This window comes from Anopheles aquasalis, chromosome 2 (assembly GCF_943734665.1).
Source record: "Anopheles aquasalis chromosome 2, idAnoAquaMG_Q_19, whole genome shotgun sequence".
Taxonomy (NCBI): domain Eukaryota; kingdom Metazoa; phylum Arthropoda; class Insecta; order Diptera; family Culicidae; genus Anopheles; species Anopheles aquasalis.
Genome location: NC_064877.1, coordinates 26,632,501 through 26,652,500, shown reverse-complemented (window position 1 = coordinate 26,652,500; position 20,000 = coordinate 26,632,501). Strand labels below are relative to the sequence as shown.

Sequence of the window (20,000 nt, the reverse complement as noted above, 5' to 3'; positions counted from 1 at the left end):
CGGAGGATGGAGGCGCACAGCGATGTGATGAGCATCACTAATCAAACGGAAAGACCGGGAGGGAATCAAAGCACCTCTCTATTCACACACCTAAGATATGTTTCATAGAAAATGGAACTAAATAGGCACCCAGAACGTTTTCGCGATTGATCACCACGTTTGCTCATCGGCTCATTCTCCTTCGCACTGAACACCCTGTGTTCCTCCTCTTGTTATTGCCTTTTTTTTGTTTGTTTGTTTGATTTCGATTCCGCGATGCCCGCGATGATTCACGATCCAAATACACTGAACTAATTCCTTCACTACTCATTCCAGATATACAACAAAAGAGGTAAACGTTTAACTATCGAGTCTCTCAATTGCTGATACTTACTTCCGCTCCACGCAAAAGCCACCTCTGCGCCAATTCTGTGTGCTACTCAAGCAAACACTTGGGACAAGCATTTGCCCAAAAACAAAACAAAACAAAAAAGAAAGCCGAAAGCTAAAAGCATCACACAAATTGTGCGCTGCTCCGCTCCTTCCGAAAAACAAACAATGAAACAAAATTTTACAACTCGAGTGTGTGCTATGTGTGCGCGAATGTAATGGCCCCTCAATGCCATGCCCGCCCGCTCGCTCGCTCGCCCACCCACCCACCCACGGCATCGCTACTCACGTGCTGCTCTTGCAAGTGATCGTGATCGTGCGGCTGTGGCTCCTTGGTACGGTACGGTTGGTTTTCACTGTGTTTGTAGCAAGCTCAGGGTCCTTCACGCGCCAGCCAGGTGAGCCATCCCGAAGTAGCTGAATCGCTCCCGTAGAAGAAGAAATCGGCGTAGTGTCCCTTTCGTAGCCCGTTTTGCGCTGAGCTTGATTTCTGTGGCGTGCCCCGTGACCGTCTCGTGCCGTCTCGTAATTGTGCTCGTGACGTGCATCTACTAGCTAGTCCTTAGTGTAGCCGCCTAAGCCATTGGCTTTCCTGCTGCCTATGCTGCTTGCTGATGAGCTTGCTGCCGGGGGTTTCACAAATCCGGTGCGGTCCGCGGGAAGAAAGCATCATACGAATCTGATTGCCCCTCCCCCGCCCACCCCTTTTCCTAAGGCATTTCCTTTATTAGCAGTTCTGGCTCGAGGCTCGATTATTGACACGTGCAGATTTTCGTTGTTTCCCTTACGTTACGCACCCTAAAGCACTGATCACCCTTGTGCAATCGGTAGCACCACGTCCTTGGGTCTAGTGAAACTGCAAACACAAGTGTGGCAGATGTGTACAGCATCAGCATTACTCTTCCTCACTCTGTCTGTCTCCCTCTGCATTACTGTCTGTACTGTCTACTGCTTTTCCGTCTTAACAATCTCCTCAAGAGCTTCTAGCACCGATAGCACAGCTTGTGTGCCGTTTTACTTCGTGTGTTCGATTCGACAACCATTTTCCAACTGTAGGATCGAGCCGTTCACTCGATCGGGCAGGTGGCTTCTGGTACGGTTCTCATTTATTGGCCTGCAGGCGACAGGGACATTGGCCAAATTGTATAGCGAAATTTTTTAACATTAGCTCATTTAAAAACCCAAAGAACGCTCCAAGAATCGTACGAAATAATTTCCAAACCCCTTTTTATCACTGATCTTTGATTCTTACCTATCTTTCTTTCTCCTCTCTCTCTCTCTCTCTCTCTCTCTCTCTCTCTCTCTCTCTCTCTCTTTCTCTTTTCCTTTCAAAATAAATCTTATCAACATGCACAAACTTGCAAAACACGTAAAACACTCACATGGACCTCACATAATTGCACCTCCGACGCTCCTTTGAACCGTTTACTGTTCCAGTCGGCCTGCCTTCTGTAGAAGGGAAGTGGTCGTAGCATCACCCACCTCAACTGTCCGATAGATCCTGCCCGATAACGGATACAGAGAGTTTCCAGGCGGAATCGCGGGAAAGGGGAAAAGAGAGAAAGAAAGAGAAAGAGAGAGAGAGAGAGAGAGAGAAAAGAGATAGAGAGCAAGAAGGACATAACGGGGAAAAGACGGAAAATGAGTTTAGTAAGAGGCTCGTACCCACCCAGTGTTCGTCTCGTCTTCGTCTTCACCTCATCGCCACACCGGTCCGGTTCCGTTCGGTGAAGTAGCGCGGGAGCCTTTTTGGGGGGCAAACACTAGTATACACCCCCCCCTCCTCCTCCGTATGCAGATCACTAACACAGATCAGATCAGAAAGCCACCTGTGCAATCGGTGGCCAACAGCGCGTGATGGTCCACGTGTGAACGGCCGGAGCGCGTTCATCTGCCAGGTAAGTGCACCGGTAGGCTCACCACGGTTAGCAATCACCCTAGCAACGCCCACACTGCCATAGCACACCAGAATCGCTCACAACTCATCCAAGTGCACGTAGCGGAATGTTCCGCAACCTTTGATCCAACCTTTGGAGCTGAAGGAGAAGCAACATATTGGAGTAGCACCATCCGTAGTAACCCATTTTGATTACACGACACATGCGCCCATCCGCTGCCAGCACCGGTTGTTAGTTCTTAGCTCAATGTGTATCTTCTCTTTCTCTCTCTTTCTCTCTCTTTCTCTCTCTCTCTCTTACTCATCTTTTTTCTCTTTTTATGAACCTTGTTCTTCTACTTCTACTACTACCTCCACTACTGCTACTACCGCTTTGCAATGAATTGTTAAACAACAACACTTTACACACACCCATACATTCCTTTATTTGTATATCCTTATCAGAAGCATCCTTTATTCCATTGTTTAGAAAAAAATGCATTCCTTTATTTCTTCGAAACGCTACCGCCCAATTTCCACAATTTGCTATCCGTTCCAGTAGTGGTTCGATTCCTAATTTGTCACTAAAGTCGCCCTCCTCCTCCTCCTCACACTCCTTCTTGCACAATAAGACACACGCACAAGCACACAAACAACGTGCATTCGCTCTCGGTCAGGTGCATCCGTTTTGGAAGCGAAGCGATACGAGATGAAACTGCAACGGTTCGCAAGGTAAATCTGGAATGTGTGTTTGTTTGTCACCCCCCCCCCCCCCCCCCCCCCCCCTACCTGTACCGTATGTTGGCTGTATTTCCACTACTTTGCTGAAGCATCCCTCACTCTCCATAGCCGTCTGTCCTACGGGACCCAACAGAAGGCCCCACAAAACGCATCCACCTCTTCGGCATCGTCATTGTCCCCCTGCCCAGCAATTTGTCTATAGCTTTTGGCCGATCTATGCTGGCACAGCTTGGCACTGGCTGCCCTACTAGGCTTGGTTAAGGCTTTGCGTTCTTTTCAGTTGCAGTTAGTACACATTGGTATGCGCTTGTGTGTTTGGCTTCCGTTTCTAGGCATTTTGTGGCTCAACCACGCAATCGCAATCAATCACGCTCCGTCTGTTGCATCTGTGATCTGTCCTCCCGCTCACTTCCTGACGCCACCTACCTTTCCTTCACATCATTTCCTTCTTCTCGTTTTCGCTTTCTATTCGCTTTTTTTTTAATTTGATGTTAGATTTGGGTTGATTTGCTGATAGCTTCATAAGCGAACTCTCGCACCCAAGGATCCACCGAAGGCGCCTGAAGTGAGAGAGGCTGTGAGCTAAGCGAACCAGGTTCTAGGTTCTGGATCGTGAGCTAGCTCCTACGGTGATCCCCTTGCCTTATTCGATGCTGCCACTGCCTGAAGTGCCTTGTCACCGTTTCTGTTTTTTCCCTTTTTCCACCTCCACGTGGTTCTATGATTTCGCTGCGGAGCTTCGCACGATCGCTCGATCGATGTGCTGCGCCTGTTATGCTGTGGCTTATAGATAGGCTGCCTCTGTGTACCACCACCCCCGCCCTATTTTGTCTGTGTGTTTTTGTTTTTGTTTTTTGGCTTACCCTGTTCTGTGGTTTTTTTGTGTTGTGTATGTCCACCCGGTTTCTGTTTCCCGTTTGTCTGTTTCGGTTTTTCTTAGTTTTTCGCCTCGCGATTTTTCTCGACTACACCACTGCCACCGCTTTTGTACACGCCCCGGGTTGTAAAGAAGGTAGCGCTGGCGGACCGAAAAACCTAATGCTGATTTCCTTTTTGTTCTTCCCCTCTCTATTCCCCCGAAATGGAAATGGAAACCATGGATGGGCCACGCGCGTTCGATCCGCTGATCCTCCGTTGCAGATGGGGTCGTCATCCTCGAAGCGGAACTCCATCGCAGCATCGCGACGTCATCGACTATCGGACGGGCTACATTCGATCGCATCTTCGCTCTCCCTCTGGCCGGGTGAGATGACCGACCAGCAGCAACAGCAGCAGCACCAGCAGAGCCTGCAGCACTTTCAGCATATCCTGCACAATGAAAGTGGCAGCGATTTTCTGAATCTCAACCCGCATGCCAAACTGCGCCACTATTCGCTCACCGAAATGTCCACCACCAACTTTATGCGCAAACCGGGCTCACTGTGCCTCGTTCCCGTCGGTGGCCTGGGCTCCGGAACCGGCAGCAACCCGAACACGCTGACGGCAACGGTGGCCACTAGCCACCGGTATCCGTCGCTGAATGGTCGCAGCAGTTCGTACGGTTCGCTGGAATGAGCGCTGTGGGCTCTCGGTGGTACACTCGACTGGATACGGTTTTTCTTTTTCGTTCTTTCTTGCGCTCTGAGACAATCTGAGAACGGACCTAGCTGTGGTATGGTCTACCGGTACATACCGCGCTAGTGGTCCCACCTGCAAAGTGGGTGATTTAGTATCTTAAACAAAAGCATCATGTGTGATTAGGTACGGGGAGTAGGAGGTGTGAGGAGTATAACCCGTTCAGTATTGTATTTTTCCCAAAAGTAATATTGCAACACATCGGACTGTCCGGTAGGCGACACGCGGAAGAACAGATCTTTAATCAATCGCTCTTTTGATGCATCGTTCGGCTTCACATCCGGCGTTACAGTGTAGTCTCCTGGAGAATAAGGACCAGTTTTCCTCGATTTATTGGTGTTACTATCGATCGGAACGGTCTGCTAGCCGTTTCTAGACATATAATGCGAACTCGTTAATCCTGTTTATCCACTGTTCCAATTCCACCGTTAAGAGATGTATGTATTTCAGCTACTTCAAAGTTGGTTCAAACAAAAAGAAAAGACAAACACACAACTCACTCGATCCGTGGCCACCAGATTGTGGGGCGCTTTAATACGGCCACCGATGAACAATCAACACCTTAGAGCAGTGCAGCAGTAGCGCAACACCTTTCCCCGAGACACGCATCGATCCACAAATTCACTTTTTTAACGACATTCACACGTAGTTTAGGGACTCTACCAAAAATGCTCCGGTACGTAGTTGTATATTCCACGGTGATAGACACCCAGTTTGTTGGCAATTGTACCCTAGGATGCATTTGTTGCTTTACGTTGGCCCGGTTCCGCTCCGCACGGTTCCAGGCCGGTTAGGAAACAATAAAATTAAGTGTTTTTACCATTTAGGGACATGCACCGAGAATGTGATTCTTGGACGACAGGAGTTTACCCTCTGGATAGTGAAAAAAAAAAACGAGAGAGGAGTTTAGGAAATGGAGGGTAAACGTGTCGAGGAGGCAATCAAGGTGAAGGCAGTAAGAGAATAAAAAAAACACTAGTTTTATAGCGACCAGTTGTAAAGGAATCCGTCTTTGAGTTGATCACTGTTTTCTAAGCATAAATGAGTCGGTATAACGTTCGTCGCGTTCAGAATTGCGTTTCACGTAACCAGTAAGGTAAATTTCAACAACGAATCAACAAACACACTCTAACGATGCATTGTAACATCAGAAAGTTATTGTGACCATCTGAAGGCGAAGAAGCTACAAAATATAAGAAAATGATATTACATTCCTTCCTCTAAAGCCAGCCTACCGTATGCATTACCTGTTTGGAAAAATCAGCAAGGTTTGTTTGTAGTCCTCGAAAGAAAACTTTTTCCGGAGGGCCCTGAGGGTCCTTAGAGTGTTCTCAAAGTGCGAATCCTTGGACCTCGTGATCTGCGCCCTGTTGGACGATTGCAGAGAATACTCTTGAAAGGGTCAGCCTTAAAGGAAAGATGCGAAAATCACCCAAACATTGGGTTTTCCACACGTTTTTCCCACCCACCTGCCCCCCGTTTTCCACCGTTCTGCTCAAAATCGTTGCAGTCGAGCAGTTCAAAGTTCAAACCGCTCGGTTTGGGCCTGTTCCCGAAAAACGCCAATTTTACACCATTTTCAACATCATTTCGCGAAAAACACTAATTTTATTTCATGAACGTCTTTTTATCCTTTCTTATCTATTTCAGCGCAAAGCGTTCCCTTTTTTAATAATTTTATTTCAATAATTTTGCGAACCAGTGGTCATGCGCTTAACTTCTGTCAAAGTCCCTCTTTTTTTTCACTTGGATTGTTTTTGTCTTGATTTTCCGATACTTGGCTGTGGGAGTAATTGATTATCGGTGTCCTGGCGTTCAAGGTATCCTGCGTCTTGGGCAGATCCCGCCGACCTTTGCCCCTTTGCCCCTAGTCGACTTTAAGTACGACGCAGACGCGAGATGGGTGATGTTCGATCTTACGAAACGAGCCCCAGCTGGTTCCAGCGGTTTTCCGATTACATGCGCAACGATACCAAGGGAGTGGAGGTATGGGGAAGCGGTGGCGACCTGTTGATTTTGTGAGATCATCCCGTGTATTTCTGTTTGCAGATCATCAGCTACTCCTTGTCGGGAATTTTGTTCGTGGTCGCCTACAGAAAAATCCGTCCTGTACGTCAGCAAAGAATATAGGCTCGTTGGTCAAAGTTATTGAAATTTCGTTCCCCTTTTTCCACAACAGTTCACACGCTTCGGTAAGGCCTCGGATATCCCGCAACACTTTATCCGACAACAGATCCGACAGTATGGGCGAGTCGACAAGATAGAGCCCTCGTTACAGCACGGTCCTCTGCTTATCGTACGGCATCGTCCCCCGGCGAATATCCTGTTCTGGTCGAGAAAAACGATCCCGATCAAGGTGAACGGTATCGATGTGAACGCCAACGGGTACTCCTGGCTGGAATCCGTTGTGTCCGGCAACGAGATCTGCTTCATACCGATGGTGGCCTCATCTACCAACGAGCATGCCGAATGTCGTGTCCTGCTCACCCAACCGAAACGAACGGTAGACGTCGGAGATGCACTCCTATCGCTGGGATTTGCTAAACTGACCGTTTCCGTCCCGAAATCCGTCCTAAACCGTAAGGACCCATACGAAGCGCAGCTACACCAGTACTACCGCTCACTAGCACAATCGGAACGGTACGCCAAGTATCGCCGGAATGGGCTTTGGCAACACAATCTGCCTCCCCGTGTCTGGCCACTTTCTCTGTGGCCAGCGGTGTGGGATAAGCTCGTATACTCCAAACGATTACCGGTGCTGGTGCGATAGGCGCCGGAGGCCGTTCGTTTGTTTGTTTTTCGGTAGCGAAAAGTAGAACTTTCTGCTTGTTTGTGTCTTCCGCCGTGGGCATCTCTTGGTGCTAAATGTTACATGCTCGATCGTTAATAATAAAAAGGCTTAAATAAACCGCATTTCCTTCTGCGTCGGTAACCGGAATTTCGTAGCAACGATCTTTCAAAGCGAGCAGCATAAACGCATCGATTGTTTGACATCGATTTGTTGTGAATCGCTCCACGCTAGAAGGAGAGAGAGAGAGCGCGTCTATTGTTATTTGGAAGCCCTACCTGCAGGAACGGCGGTGGCGGTGCCGGCGGGTTCTGTGATAACGAAAAGCATTGTTGTAATCTGCTGTAATATTATAGAACAGACGGAAAAGAGTCACCGCTACTCCAGCTGCTGCAGACGATTGCGGAGGAATCGATGAAACCCAGTTCCTGTTGATCGGAATCAGTCGAACAATAAAAAAAAACAACGGTGCAGATGTAGTGGTGCGTTCGGTCCACATTTAGCGAGAGTGAAGAGCAACTCGGCGAGAGCACTTCGGAGGGTCAAGTTACCGCAGAAACATCCAATTTGCCTCCTGTACGAGTTTGTTCGAAGTTTGGGAAGTTCCGAGTTCCGTTCTACTGGCAGTACTGGACGTGCGCGTCCCAGAAGTCCGCGGAAATTCCAGGGGATTAATCCCGCCGGTCGATGTGTAGTGTCGAGTGGTGAAAAGTGCGGCCAGCTTTCGAGGAAGCCGAGGTGTCTGCCAAAATGGCAAACGTCGCCGATGGAAGGCCATCGGACGACGGAAATCTGTTTCACATCAACTTGGCCGGATCGAATAGTTTGGCGGAAAGTGAGTATGCGATTCGGTTTGGTTGCTGCCGGCTTTGCTGCAACGACGAAAGCAATCTCCGCGAGCTGTTTCCTGCGGGATACAGGGATGAAGTTCTTCTACGCAAAATTGTCGCTTGCACCACAGTCAAGGTAAGTTCCATTTATAGAATGTAGTACAAAGTCCGGACACTGGCATAGTCTTGTCTGTCTTGCTGGCTTGCTGGAGTCGGAACTTTCCTAGTCGGGGTATAGCTTCTACGACTCCCAGTATATGCGGACAATCGAGTAGATACATGTTAGCGTAACCATACACAACGTAGGACGGAAACTCCATGCCGGACAAACAACACTAGAATTCAATTGCTCCCGTAGTTATATATGCATGATTGCGCGGGGTCTGGTGGGTTCCGAACGGGGTTAGCTTACTCTTCTTCTTCTTTTCTTATCTTCTGTTCTTTTTGGATGCTCGAATGATTTCTGATCGGAACTGGGTTGCGGCCTACGCTCACAGATAGAATATTCCGATGATGAAGATGCGTTGATTTGCTTCGCGTGTGTATCAAAAATCGAAGAATTCTATCAGTATCGAGAGCAGTGCCGGACCAACGATGTACTGCAGCGGAACTGGAAGCGACGCCTTGCGCGTAGCATCGAGGCAGCCCCAGCAACGCTTATCCCCGTGGATAGCATCAAGCAGGAAAAGACCGCCGACTTGGATAGCTTCTACGAGGACCACGAGCTGGAGGATACCGGCGAATTCCAGTCCACCGGTGGTCTACATGTGCTGGATTCATCTGAGCCCCATGCGACGACATCGTACGAGGTAGGTCTTTGGGATTTTTTTTTTTATTTTTTCGTTCTACATCGTATGGATTGGTCGGAAAGTACCGCAAGTAGTTGATAACGGTGGGCTATTCTCCATGGAAGTGTGTAACATTGTTGTACAGTAGGAGTACGACAAGTGTGCGCATGTATCGATCTCGAACGTCGCCACGGCTAGCTGCAACCACCACGCACGGCTCGGCCTCCAGAAGCTGAGAAGCGTGACGTATTCTTGTCGAACCGCGATGCGTTGCCCGTTTGCCCACATTTTAGGGTGCCCGGCATAACTCTACAACCTTGAAGATGACTCAAGTATTGCCTTCGCGGTACCGTACTGTATACTTTTGTACAAATGCGAATGCAAATGCCTTCCCCCTATAGCCACATGTTAAGCTAGTGTGATATTTAATTCCAATCGCAACATTCTTGTTCAGGTTTTGCGATGAAATCCTAGCAATACTCTGGGCATTACATTTTCTGGGGAAAGTTTGTGCTGATGCCGACTATTTCCAAATGCATTTGCCGCGTGTGTGCGTGAAATATTGTCTACCTTCGCGAAGATTAAAACTCTGGGAATGGTATATTCCGCACTAATACCAATGCGACGCTCGAGGGCAACGGGCTATGACACTGTAGGAACGGGGTTTAGGGGTAAAACTAGGTCCGATAGAGAGCCGAGCAGCGGCCCCTCGAGAGAAATGAAATTGAATCTAAATTATAATCACATGCAGCTGAATACCGATGACGATGTCTTCAAGTATTCACGATGTTAGTTTTATTCTGCTCCTTCTGGAATGTTTCCCGGTTCTTCCCCTGTTGTACAAATATTTGTTGAATAGCTCACTGATATCTCCGGATGTTAGTGAACCGTAAGAGTTCCGCAGCATAAGGGATCGACTTCTAGCACTTTCGATGTGCACATTGGCCTAGTTTTTTTCTGTTGCTTCCACGGAAACGCCCAGTGATGGCTTGCGTTTCAGATGCTGCGTCTATTGTTGATCGTCTATGTCCAACACACAAAAATGGAACAGATAGGAGTTCGTGGTTTACTTTGTTTTATGTTAACTCAAACATTACCCTCAAAACCCGAGACGCACGCTTCGCGAGAAAATTTTCTCCGGTCAGACTCTCAAGGTCGGAACGTACACAGTAGTTATATAATTTCATGATGCATGATGACTCTGTGATGAAGTTGTTCCACGATGATTTTGATGATGATTATGTTACTGTGCGTATCATTCACCTAGCACTCCACCAACGCCAGACCATTGCATAACCTGCTCGAGCCAATGGACGATCCCGTAGACGAATTCTTCGATTACAGGAGTAGCGATGGAAACTACGAAGGCAGCGTAAGTATTGTTACTTTGCCCTTTGATCTTTTCTTTTAAATCAAAATGTTATCCATCTTCGCATACGAATGTTCAAGTATTTCGTAATTATTTTCTTCGATTCATCTAAAGTGGTAGACTGATTGCAAGTAACCATCTAGCCTCAAGTCGAATGAAAATGGAGTATTGTTCTTTTCTGAGATTTTTACACCACCGCTGCAAGCGATGCAGCAAATATCTGGGAGGCTAGTAGTCCTGCGCAGAACTCTGTTCCTTTAATTGTGATGAGTCGTAAGAACACTGGATGCACGTCTGTTACTGCTTTCGTCAGCACATTGAATTATGCTTTTAAACTATTTATTTTACCCTTGTACGCATCCCAAATCAAATCAAATCCTTAATCTCAATATTTGGAAAGCCTAACCATTGGCTCGAGTATCGGTGCCACTTTGATCCATACCTAAAGAAAATTCAGTTTTATATCGAAAGACAAATTACGAAACATTGCCCGCGATCAAACATTCAGAATTCTGTGTTGGCATTCTATGTTCTCTCTTCTCTTCGTTACTTTCCAGGATGACGGAACGTACAGTCAGGTGCAAGTGAAGCAAGAGCTAGATCTAGAGGATCACATTGATGAGCGATTGTACGTTACGAGTGACGACGAAATACAGCATGATCCGAATGTACCGAGGGACAACCATACGGCGATGGTAATTGACCATTCCACGATTACTCCAGAGGAAAATGTGCACGATGTACAATGGAAACATCGGCGGATAAAGAGCAAAAGCGGAAAAGACTATATCTGTTGCGAAGGCTTTCTGTTCTCGCAACGGGCACCAGCAGCAGCAGCAGCAGCAGCAGGACCGGCGACAGCAGTACGCAACAGTCAGGAATGGCACTGCGTCGTTCGGGATTGTAACGCGATGCTAAAGGAGAACAACTCCAATCGAATAGTATCGGGGGTACGGCAGCACAACCACCAAAGCCCGGTTACCAAAAACGCTACGGTTCATACCATTGTACGTTATCTGAGTGGATTGGAAGAAACTGAGCAGTTGAACCAGAACAAGACGACCAGACGGCATAGGGCTGAACCGGAGGGTACACCGTCAACCAGTGACTACCAGTTCGTGGTGAATATGCGAAACGGAACTTCGATCGTACACAATGGTTTCCAGTACAGCCAGAAGCACAAGCGGATGGACGGTACGATATACTGGAAGTGCCGCGTCAACGGTGGTAGCTGTGAAGCCGGCATTTTCCTAACCCCCTCCAAGACGATCGAAACGATCGGAAAACACAACCACGATGCACAATGCCTTACTGGCATGCAGCGAAGGCGACGGCGCAGACATCCGGCCGACCAGCGCACGACGGACGACGAAGATGAACTGCCGGAAGAGGATGGGTCTGATGCAGTGCATGAGGAAGGGGAAGCTAGTGGGCAGAATGAGCTAGTGGATCAATCCGAGGATATCGATCTGAGCGCGTACTTGAGCACTCACATGAATGCCGAATCGGAACCACAGGACCCACCGGACCGAGTAGAAACGCCATCCGATGACGTAGAGGAAGCGAAACCGGCCGGCCGCAAAACCAATGAACCTTCCGGTGTCCCGGGCACATTAAAGCGGGGCTATAATTTTCAGATCGTGCGTAATGTAAACCAAAAACTGCGGCTACTGTTCGATGGATGTCTGTACGAGAAGGAGAACCAGCGGGAAGATGGTGCGATCATTTGGCGCTGTCGGCGCAACTACGATCGCTGCCATGCGCAGGCGATTCAGCATCAGCACGGTCTAGTGGAGATCGTCGGGACACACGTGCATGATCAGGTGCGTCAGAAGCGCGTTAATCTGCTCTCTTCGAGCGGGTCGTTCGCGTACCGTCTAATCCGGATGGCGAACGGGAGGGAGCAGCTCATTCACGACGGGTTCCGGTACCAGCGGCGGTGCGTGAACGGAAAGATGACGGATCGGTGGCGCTGCGTCAACTCCGCGGCCGACTGCCGTGCCATGGTCGTGGTGGCCATGGACGGAATGGTGTACACACTGCAATCGCAAACTCACTGTCACGAGCCAACGGAGAAACAGGGACGGCGCGCTGGTACAGGCGAGAGCAATATCAACACGATAAAACAGCCACTGGTTTCAATACGGCCACTAAACATTCTTAAAGCGAGCGACCGGCTGCGTACCAAAACCCCATCGCCCAGAAATGTCGCAGGACACGTGACACGCATCATACCAGCGATGGCTCGCCGTTACGGTTACCGCTTGATACAGAACAAGAAGGGCAATGAGGGGCTCGTGCTCCGTGGCTACCGATACTGCAAGCGATTGGTCCGCCCGGACGGCACTATCAAGTGGCACTGTCGTATGAACCTGAAAACATGCACCGCCAAGCTAACGATGGCACCGAATGGTAGTATCGTTCACGACGGTACCGCGCACCATAATCACGCCCCAACGGATGAGATGCCAAAGGAGCCAAAGCCAAAGGTAGTGAAGAACGGACAGGGGCGACGGGTGTACGCACTGGACGAGAAAACGTTCACCGAGAGCGAGTGGTATTTTGTGAAGAATGTGAAGAATGGCGACAGTCTGGTGCACGCCGGTTTCCGCTACACACGGAAGGGAGACCGAGTGGACAAATCGTCACTCTGGCGGTGCTCCCAGCGAACGCTGGGCTGCTGGGCGGGTATCATACTCTTTCCCGATGAAACCATTGCCAAGGCGAACGAGCACGAACACTGCCATCCGCCTACTGAGAACGATCCTAATCGTAGTGGGTCACCGGCGTCGACGAGCCCATGGACGACAGCGGCTGCTGGCACTGAAAGCGACCAAGACCAAGACCAACAGCTGTCCGATGAAGACGATAAACCAAAGCTGAGGCGCAATTCATCGACCGTATCCGGGTTACGAAACATCATCCCCAAGGCGGAAGCCGGTTACCGGATCGTAAAGAATCGGCTCAACACGAACAGCCTGCTGTTCCGGGGGGGACGCTTCTTGCACAGAGGTAAACGGAGTGACGGGAGCGTGGCATGGATTTGCAACATGAGTAAACACCAGTGCCGCGCATCCATCAAAATCCACGATGACGGGCAACTGGAGATTGTCCACGAGCAGCACAACCACGCTCTGGCCCCCGAGGAAGATGACGCTAGCCAGGACGAAGAAGTGAAGAAGCAAGAGGAATCGGAAGAGGATGAGAAGAAACCGGCCCATGGCGGCAACCAAGAGTACTACTACAGCGTCAATCGGATTAATCGGGAGTGTCTTGTGTACGAGCACTGTCGATACGGGAAGTCGGGCACCCGAGCGGACGGTACCGTTATGTGGCGTTGCGGCATGAACGGCAACACGTGTATGGCCCGCCTGTGTGTTGATCCGCAGGGTAAACTGACGCTCTACCGCGAATATAAGCATAACCATCGTCCTCTGGAAGAACTACCACCGGTCGTACGCTTGCCTGACCAAGCAACGGACAGTGGTCCCGCCTCCTCCTCTTCCTGCTCCACAACCACGTTGACACCGAAGACCGTCAACACGAAGCCGGTGATCAAGGGGAACATCATTAGCTGGAACCATCATCGGTACCGAAAGATGCAGACAGTGCAAACGGACGGTTCTTCGGTGTGGGCCTGCACCACATCCGACCAATGTTTGGCGAAAGTCAAGACCATCACGCAGGAGGATGGAAGGATGAAAGTGCAGAGCTTATATAGTCACAATCATGATCCTCCCGATCAGCAGCAGCAGCAGCAGGAGCAGCAACAGCGGCTGCGCGAATGCGACAAACTGTTCGCGCTGTACCGTACGCCCCGTGGACGGCTCTCGCTCCTGTACGAAGGCTATCGGTACAGCCTGCAGTCGCAGCGGGTGGATGGACACTCATTGTGGCGCTGCTACGCCAAAAAACTTTGCCGCGCCGGGGTCGTTGTGTCGGTTGATGGTACGAGCGTGACCAAGACCAAGGATGAGCACATTCACGGCGCGAACGCGGATGGCATCGCTGGGATGAAGCTGTCGCTCGGCCGAAAACCTGGTGCCCCGACCTTCCGGGAGCTGGTGAAACGATTCATTAAACATCGCAGCATACCGTTGTCCGTCGTGTCCGTCGAGGAGGAGCGGGCACCGGTGATGACGGCGTCACCGTCATCGACGAGCACTCCATCTGTATCTTCGTCCTCTCGTCGCGTTGCGTATACCGATCACGGTGAGTATGGTTTTGAGAAGAACAAAAAGGGACAGAGGCGGCTGGTGCACGAAGGTCGCCGCTACTATCTCGGCTACACGCTCTCGAACGGAGTGAACGTGTGGCGCTGCGCTTACCGGAAGCCACTGCGCTGTGCGGCTTTGCTTCGCCTCTCCAAAACAGGCAAAATAATATCATCCGTCGACAGCGCACACAACCATCCGATCGATGTGACAACCGTCGCCGAACGGAACAATTACCGGAGCTCGGCTGCTGTGTCTTCGAGTAGCAGCCGACCGGTGAGCCAACAGGAGCTGGAAACCGCCGACTCCTCGGAAAGCTCCGCAGAAGAGGATAGGAGGGAAGACGAGACGGATAGCAGCTATCGTACCGATTCGATGCGGAAATCTAGTGGTGACAGGCACAACCACGACAAAGTTCCGTCGGCACCGATCTATCGCGAGCAGATCGGTCCCGAGGGTACGCGCGATTTCCAGTTCGAGGGACGGTTCGGTCGCACGATACGGTGCCAGAACTTCCGCTATCAGCGCACCTGGGAGCGCAAGGATGGGCTCGAGTATTATCGCTGCATCGGTTTCCAGCCGTACGGTTGCCTTATGATGATGAAACTATCCACGGACAAGGTGCTGACGCATCACCGGGGTGAGGTCCATTCGCATCCTCCCTGCGCCCCGTGTTCTGCCTCGGTTCCCAACTCCCCGTTGACCGGATCAGCGAAACCATCCACGAGTACGGCGACCACAAAGCGTACGTCTTTGGAGTCGTCGAATGTGCCCGAATGTGGGACAACGGTGTACAAGGACTATCGGATGATGAAGAAACCACGGGGATCGATACTGCAGCACCATGGGTACGAGTACTGGACGCACAGCCGGCTGGCCAGTGGCACCGTGAGCTACCGATGTCGGATGCAGTTCAAGCTCAAGTGCTTCGCTACGGTTTCGATCAATTCGTCCGGCCTGCTGACGATGCGGAACGATCTGAGCCACAACCATGCGCCAACCGACCCGACCTACGTTGCTGCAGAGCAGGAAGAAAAGTCGGAGGTAGACGATACGAACACGGCAGGGCAACTGTCGAGCCTGCACCGTAGGATGATCGAGATGGGCCAGCGAAAAGCGAAGGAAAACTCATCCTCTTCGACGGACGAAGAGCAGAACGACGACGGCGATGACGACGAAGAAGAAGGAGAAGGAGAAGAGGGGGCAGGTGCAGGAGAAGAGCTCGGCGACAGCAGCAACAGTGTTGTGGTCGCTTCCGGTAGCTACACGAAAAAAACCAAAAAGTACAGCTTCATCAAGGTGTCCCAGTACAAGCGCTGTCTGTTGTACGAGGATTATTTCTACGATTTCGACAAGGATCTTCCGGATGGGCACAAGCGGTACGTGTGCTCCCGATTCACTTCCAACAACGCGTGCCAGGCCTCGGTGTTGCTGCTGATGCCGTCCGGTCGGCTGCTCGTGTCAACCGAGCCGATAAAGCACACGCATAACCCGCCGGAGAGCGAGTTTATCTTGCGGAACATTGGCCGTGGATCGCGCCACTTCGAGATCACCCAATCGAGACATGGCCGTAGCGTGCTGCTGTACGAAGGCCAGCGGTATCAGACACCGCGCAGTAAACCCGACGGTTCAGTCATCTGGTCCTGCCAGGAGTTAATCGGACAGAACAACAAGCGGTGCTACGTGTCGCAGGAAATCCTACCGAACGGCCGGGCCGCACCACCCAGCGATCGAGAACATCAACATCCCCCGTGGCAGTCACAGCAGCAACACGCACCAGTTGCACCACGCGCTGCTTCAGTCGAAGCGACACCACCGGTACCGTCGAGCCCGACAAAGATACTGCTACACGGTGGCTATCGGTACGAGTATGGGCGTAAGTGTGCGGACAACTCGATCCTGTGGCTCTGCAGCAGGCGCCCCGATTGTCAAGCGTCCATCTACCGACTGGCGAACGGTGGTATACTAAATGGCATGAAGACGGAGCATACACACCGGCCGGATGTGGTTTCCGGTACCGAGGTGCCACAGCAGCAGCAGCAAACGTCCACTAACCTTACAGCGGCAGATCGACCACGGATTGCTTCGAACGTGCCACGGCGGTTTTCTTATCCTACACCACGGGCAGCAGCAACGGCCAGCAGTACTGGCCCCAAACCCCGCAATAGTATCGGGGCGATGTGCTACAAAGGGTACCGATACTGGCATAATCGCACATTGCCGAATGGTGTTCAGTACTGGCGCTGTTGCAAACGCCAGAAACAGCACTGCCTGGTGACGCTGCAGATCCTGCCAGATGGTATGATCGTGGATGATCGTAACCATACCCACACACATCCTGGCGAGGGGCAGCAGTCCCCGTTGGTGCAGCGGGAGCAGCCACAGACAAAGGATCTCGATCAGAAGGAAAAAGAAGACGAAGATGAGGAAGAAGAGGTTGTTGCACCACGGACCACGCGGTACAGTGGATATCGGTTGTACCGGAGCCACCTGCGGAGCGACGGATCAGCTATATACCAGTGCCGGCGAAGTGAGAACTGTCCGTATCAGGTGCTACGGCTTGCGAACGGTGAAATGGTGGCCCGTACGGATGCCAAACATAATTGTGAGACAACACAGACCAGTGATAATGATGGCAACTACCGGCACGATTCTGCAGTGGATCAAACGAGCAAAAGAGGCCCGGAGAGTGACCAACGGGGTGACGATCGAGAGGATTCATCGATACTAGGTCCTTCCGTGAAAAGGATACGGTTGGTGGCGAATTTCGAGCAGCAGCAGCAGCAGCACCACGAGGAGATTAACGAAGGCAGCATTGATAAAAAAGGAGAGATTTCAGACAACGATGACAATGATGGTGATCTGATGCAGCTATCATCTAACAACAATCATGACGGCGCCAAAGCCATCATCACAGTCGAGCAAGACGATGATGATTCATACTGTTCGATCCCGGTTGATGACCCGGAGAGCGCTCCGGAAGCGATCGAGAAAGATCTAGGGGATGACGAGGCTGCTGTTGCCGTGCCTTTAGCAACCGAACAGGATAGTTGCATCCAAGACGATGTGAACGAAAATACCGAAGGTAAGTAAGTAAGGTGGTAACAGTTTGCCCTTCTCTTCATAATTTCACATGATTGTTCACATCAACAAGCGATTCACAAGAACAAGCGCACAACAATGACTTTCGCACGACTAATTCGCTATTTTTTTTTTTTTTGTTTCTTTTTCGCCCCTCCATTCCATTTGCTTCTAGAACTAGACTGGAACAGGCAGGACCACAGTGACAAAGAAGAGAATGTGCTCGATCCGGGTAAACTAGTAGATGACACTGTAATGTAAATTTTTGGGGGGGGGAGCTGGCGAAATGTATAGCCGTTTTATCGTTCTAATTGATTATGCCTGGGTCAAGTTCACCTGATTGACCGACACAGTCGCATACATGCCATTAAGAAGTTTGAGTGGATTGGGTGAAATTATTGTTTAATAAACTGTACAGCTGTTCAAATGAAACGCGCCATGGCTGGGGCTCTCATTTAACGAAAGAATTCCAAAACCAGTTACAAACATACACTCTACACAGTCGCTGTCACTTGTTAGCAAAATAATATAAATTAATCGATGTAGCTTACGGATACAGATTGCGTGAGAAGGAAACAATATAAATTCGCGGTTCTGTGGCAAAAAGGATTTCAGTGCGTCGGCCGGGAATCGAACCCGGATCAACTGCTTGGAAGGCAACTATGCTGACCATTACACCACCGACGCTGGATACTGATAACCGGGATGCTGGTGAGCGCACGCGGGGTCAGATAGGCCTTTTTTTTAATCCTCGTTGATTACTATTTGTGCTTTTAGTTATTTACAAACTAAATCTTCAGTTCGTAATAAGAGATATTTCGGAAACCAACGTTCCAACTCCATCTGAACATGGAGTGCCTCACAGGACTTGAGATCGTTTCCAACGTCCATGCTCACGCAAAAGATCAAATATCCTTCGGAAATTTTTGGTCTTCAAAGAGTATAAGAGCACTTCGTCATTTCTGCAGATCTTCCGAATTGATCTTGAGTGGATAAGTTTCGTCAGGCTACAGTGTCACCGGTAAGCTAGACTTTGCAACATATCCTTGCCTTGTGTTGTCCGAAACCTTTATACAATATTCACTTTATATTAATATTCATTGTTTCCATTAAGCACATATTACTCCTCTCCAGTTCCACTTAATTACTGTTTGTTGAAAAAGTTCTGCGAAGATAGAAGTTCGAAGAAAGAACGAATTACAAATCCTAGCAACCTAGCAACCCGGCGGAGAACAGCTGATCCTAGCAACCTTGCGCAACGCCGTACTGTCAAGGGGAATGGGTTGACAGTTGGTTGGGAACGAAAACAAACCAACTCCCGCTACTGAAGCAGGAAATCATTAAAAATCGCCCCTACATCTGTTCAAAATTTGTGTGGGCCAAGGGAAGCCCGTGAAAAGCACGCACGAAGGAGAGTGTATCGCGCGACACAAGGCCACAAACTTGCCATCGGTTGAGCAGTGAAATTGAACACAAAGAATGCAAACCAATGAATACACCGTGGAGGAGCTGACGAACCTGGCGCAACAGAAGATTGACCTTGGCGAGAAGCTGCTGAGCGATCTGGCTCCGCGCGAAACGATCGAAGGTGTGCGAAAGATCCGGAAGAAGATTAGTCAGGAGCTGAAGTTCCTGAACCGCGTCAAAGCGAATGGCACAGTCACGATCAATCACATCCTCTGCAGTAACCTGACGCACTTTGGCTGCCTGGTGGAGTGTTTGCTGGCGAGTGCCGACGTAAAGCACGTCGATTATCCGCTTCCGATCGAAGACCGAGCTTGTCCACTGCGAGTCGACATCGTATGCGATGGTGGCGCAACCTGGATCAAGGTAATCGCCCGGAATCCCAAATCGCTCAGCGATGCCGTGTACGGGCGCACGAGCTACGGCTCGAAGTCGATCCTGGAGCAGGCGGAAGAGTACGTCCAGGCGGCCAACAACTTCCCCTACATGTTCCGGCCACCGACGGTGGTGTTCCGGTTCTTGAGTCGGCTAGACGAGGAGCTGATCGAGGAGCTACAGAGGATCGGTATCCGGGTTGTGATACTCGCCGATGAACCTACATCACCAACGGACGATACACAGCATGAGCAGCATCCTGGTGCATCGGTACCCGATCGGCAGGAGGAAATACGGCTTCTCAACGTGGACGTGACGACGCTGATCGCTTACTGTAGTGCAATGACGAACGGATCCGCAATGTGGGAGTTCAAGCAACCGCTGCTCAGCGAACAGGCCCGCTGGGAGCGCGACAAACCGGTGAAACCGATACTGGATCAACTGTTCACCGGACGGAGGCTTATCTGCTGTCAGACGGCGTACGATTCTTT

The 20,000-nt window shown here is 50.3% G+C and overlaps 4 protein-coding genes and 1 non-coding gene across 11 annotated transcripts in view; 4 read left to right on the top strand and 1 right to left on the bottom strand.

The window, feature by feature from the left end:
- Nucleotides 1-5,503, top strand: part of LOC126572266 (putative thiamine transporter SLC35F3) — a 29,934-nt gene extending 24,431 nt beyond the window's left edge. For 2 of the 7 annotated variants that reach the window (XR_007607949.1, XR_007607948.1), the window contains 2 exons: nt 1,807-2,267; nt 2,711-2,951. Coding sequence is in view for 5 of the 7 variants with exons in the window: in XM_050231444.1 (XP_050087401.1) it covers nt 4,127-4,540 (414 nt within the window). In the remaining 2 variants the exon portion in view is untranslated. Of the gene's footprint in view, nt 1-315; nt 636-1,806; nt 2,268-2,710; nt 2,952-4,126 lie in introns of those variants that run through there. The other 5 variants (XM_050231444.1, XM_050231445.1, XM_050231448.1 and 2 more) reach the window with 3 other exon arrangements.
- Nucleotides 5,504-6,361: 858 nt separating this feature from the next.
- On the top strand, nt 6,362-7,511 carry LOC126572253 (uncharacterized). Its single transcript, XM_050231414.1, has 3 exons — nt 6,362-6,586; nt 6,650-6,709; nt 6,780-7,511. Exons 1-3 carry the CDS (start codon nt 6,500-6,502, stop codon nt 7,368-7,370), a joined length of 738 nt encoding a protein of 245 aa, XP_050087371.1. The 5' UTR covers nt 6,362-6,499; the 3' UTR covers nt 7,371-7,511.
- A 170-nt stretch (nt 7,512-7,681) lies between these two features.
- On the top strand, nt 7,682-18,096 carry LOC126572252 (uncharacterized). Its single transcript, XM_050231413.1, has 5 exons — nt 7,682-8,354; nt 8,716-9,027; nt 10,274-10,378; nt 10,933-17,674; nt 17,846-18,096. The coding sequence occupies exons 1-5, from the start codon at nt 8,139-8,141 to the stop codon at nt 17,929-17,931; spliced, it is 7,461 nt and encodes a 2,486-aa protein (XP_050087370.1). The 5' UTR covers nt 7,682-8,138; the 3' UTR covers nt 17,932-18,096.
- A 189-nt stretch (nt 18,097-18,285) lies between these two features.
- Trnag-ucc (transfer RNA glycine (anticodon UCC)) lies at nt 18,286-18,357 on the bottom strand. The gene has a single exon. It is a non-coding gene; the product is annotated as a tRNA-Gly (tRNA).
- A 617-nt stretch (nt 18,358-18,974) lies between these two features.
- LOC126572251 (UPF0415 protein C7orf25 homolog) overlaps nt 18,975-20,000 on the top strand; it is a 1,560-nt gene continuing 534 nt past the window's right edge. The window contains exon 1 of the mRNA XM_050231412.1: nt 18,975-20,000. This exon is cut by the window's right edge and continues 534 nt beyond it. Within this exon, the coding sequence (XP_050087369.1) occupies nt 19,150-20,000 (851 nt within the window). The 5' untranslated portion in view covers nt 18,975-19,149.

Coding starts and splice junctions, on each gene's coding strand:
- LOC126572253 (XM_050231414.1), top strand. CDS start 6,500: ATGGGTGATGTTCGATCTTACGAAACGAGCCCCAGCTGGTTCCAGCGG. Junction 6,587..6,649: donor ACGATACCAAGGGAGTGGAG/GTATGGGGAAGC, acceptor TTCTGTTTGCAG/ATCATCAGCTACTCCTTGTC. Junction 6,710..6,779: donor CCTACAGAAAAATCCGTCCT/GTACGTCAGCAA, acceptor TTTCCACAACAG/TTCACACGCTTCGGTAAGGC.
- LOC126572252 (XM_050231413.1), top strand. CDS start 8,139: ATGGCAAACGTCGCCGATGGAAGGCCATCGGACGACGGAAATCTGTTT. Junction 8,355..8,715: donor TCGCTTGCACCACAGTCAAG/GTAAGTTCCATT, acceptor CTACGCTCACAG/ATAGAATATTCCGATGATGA. Junction 10,379..10,932: donor ATGGAAACTACGAAGGCAGC/GTAAGTATTGTT, acceptor GTTACTTTCCAG/GATGACGGAACGTACAGTCA.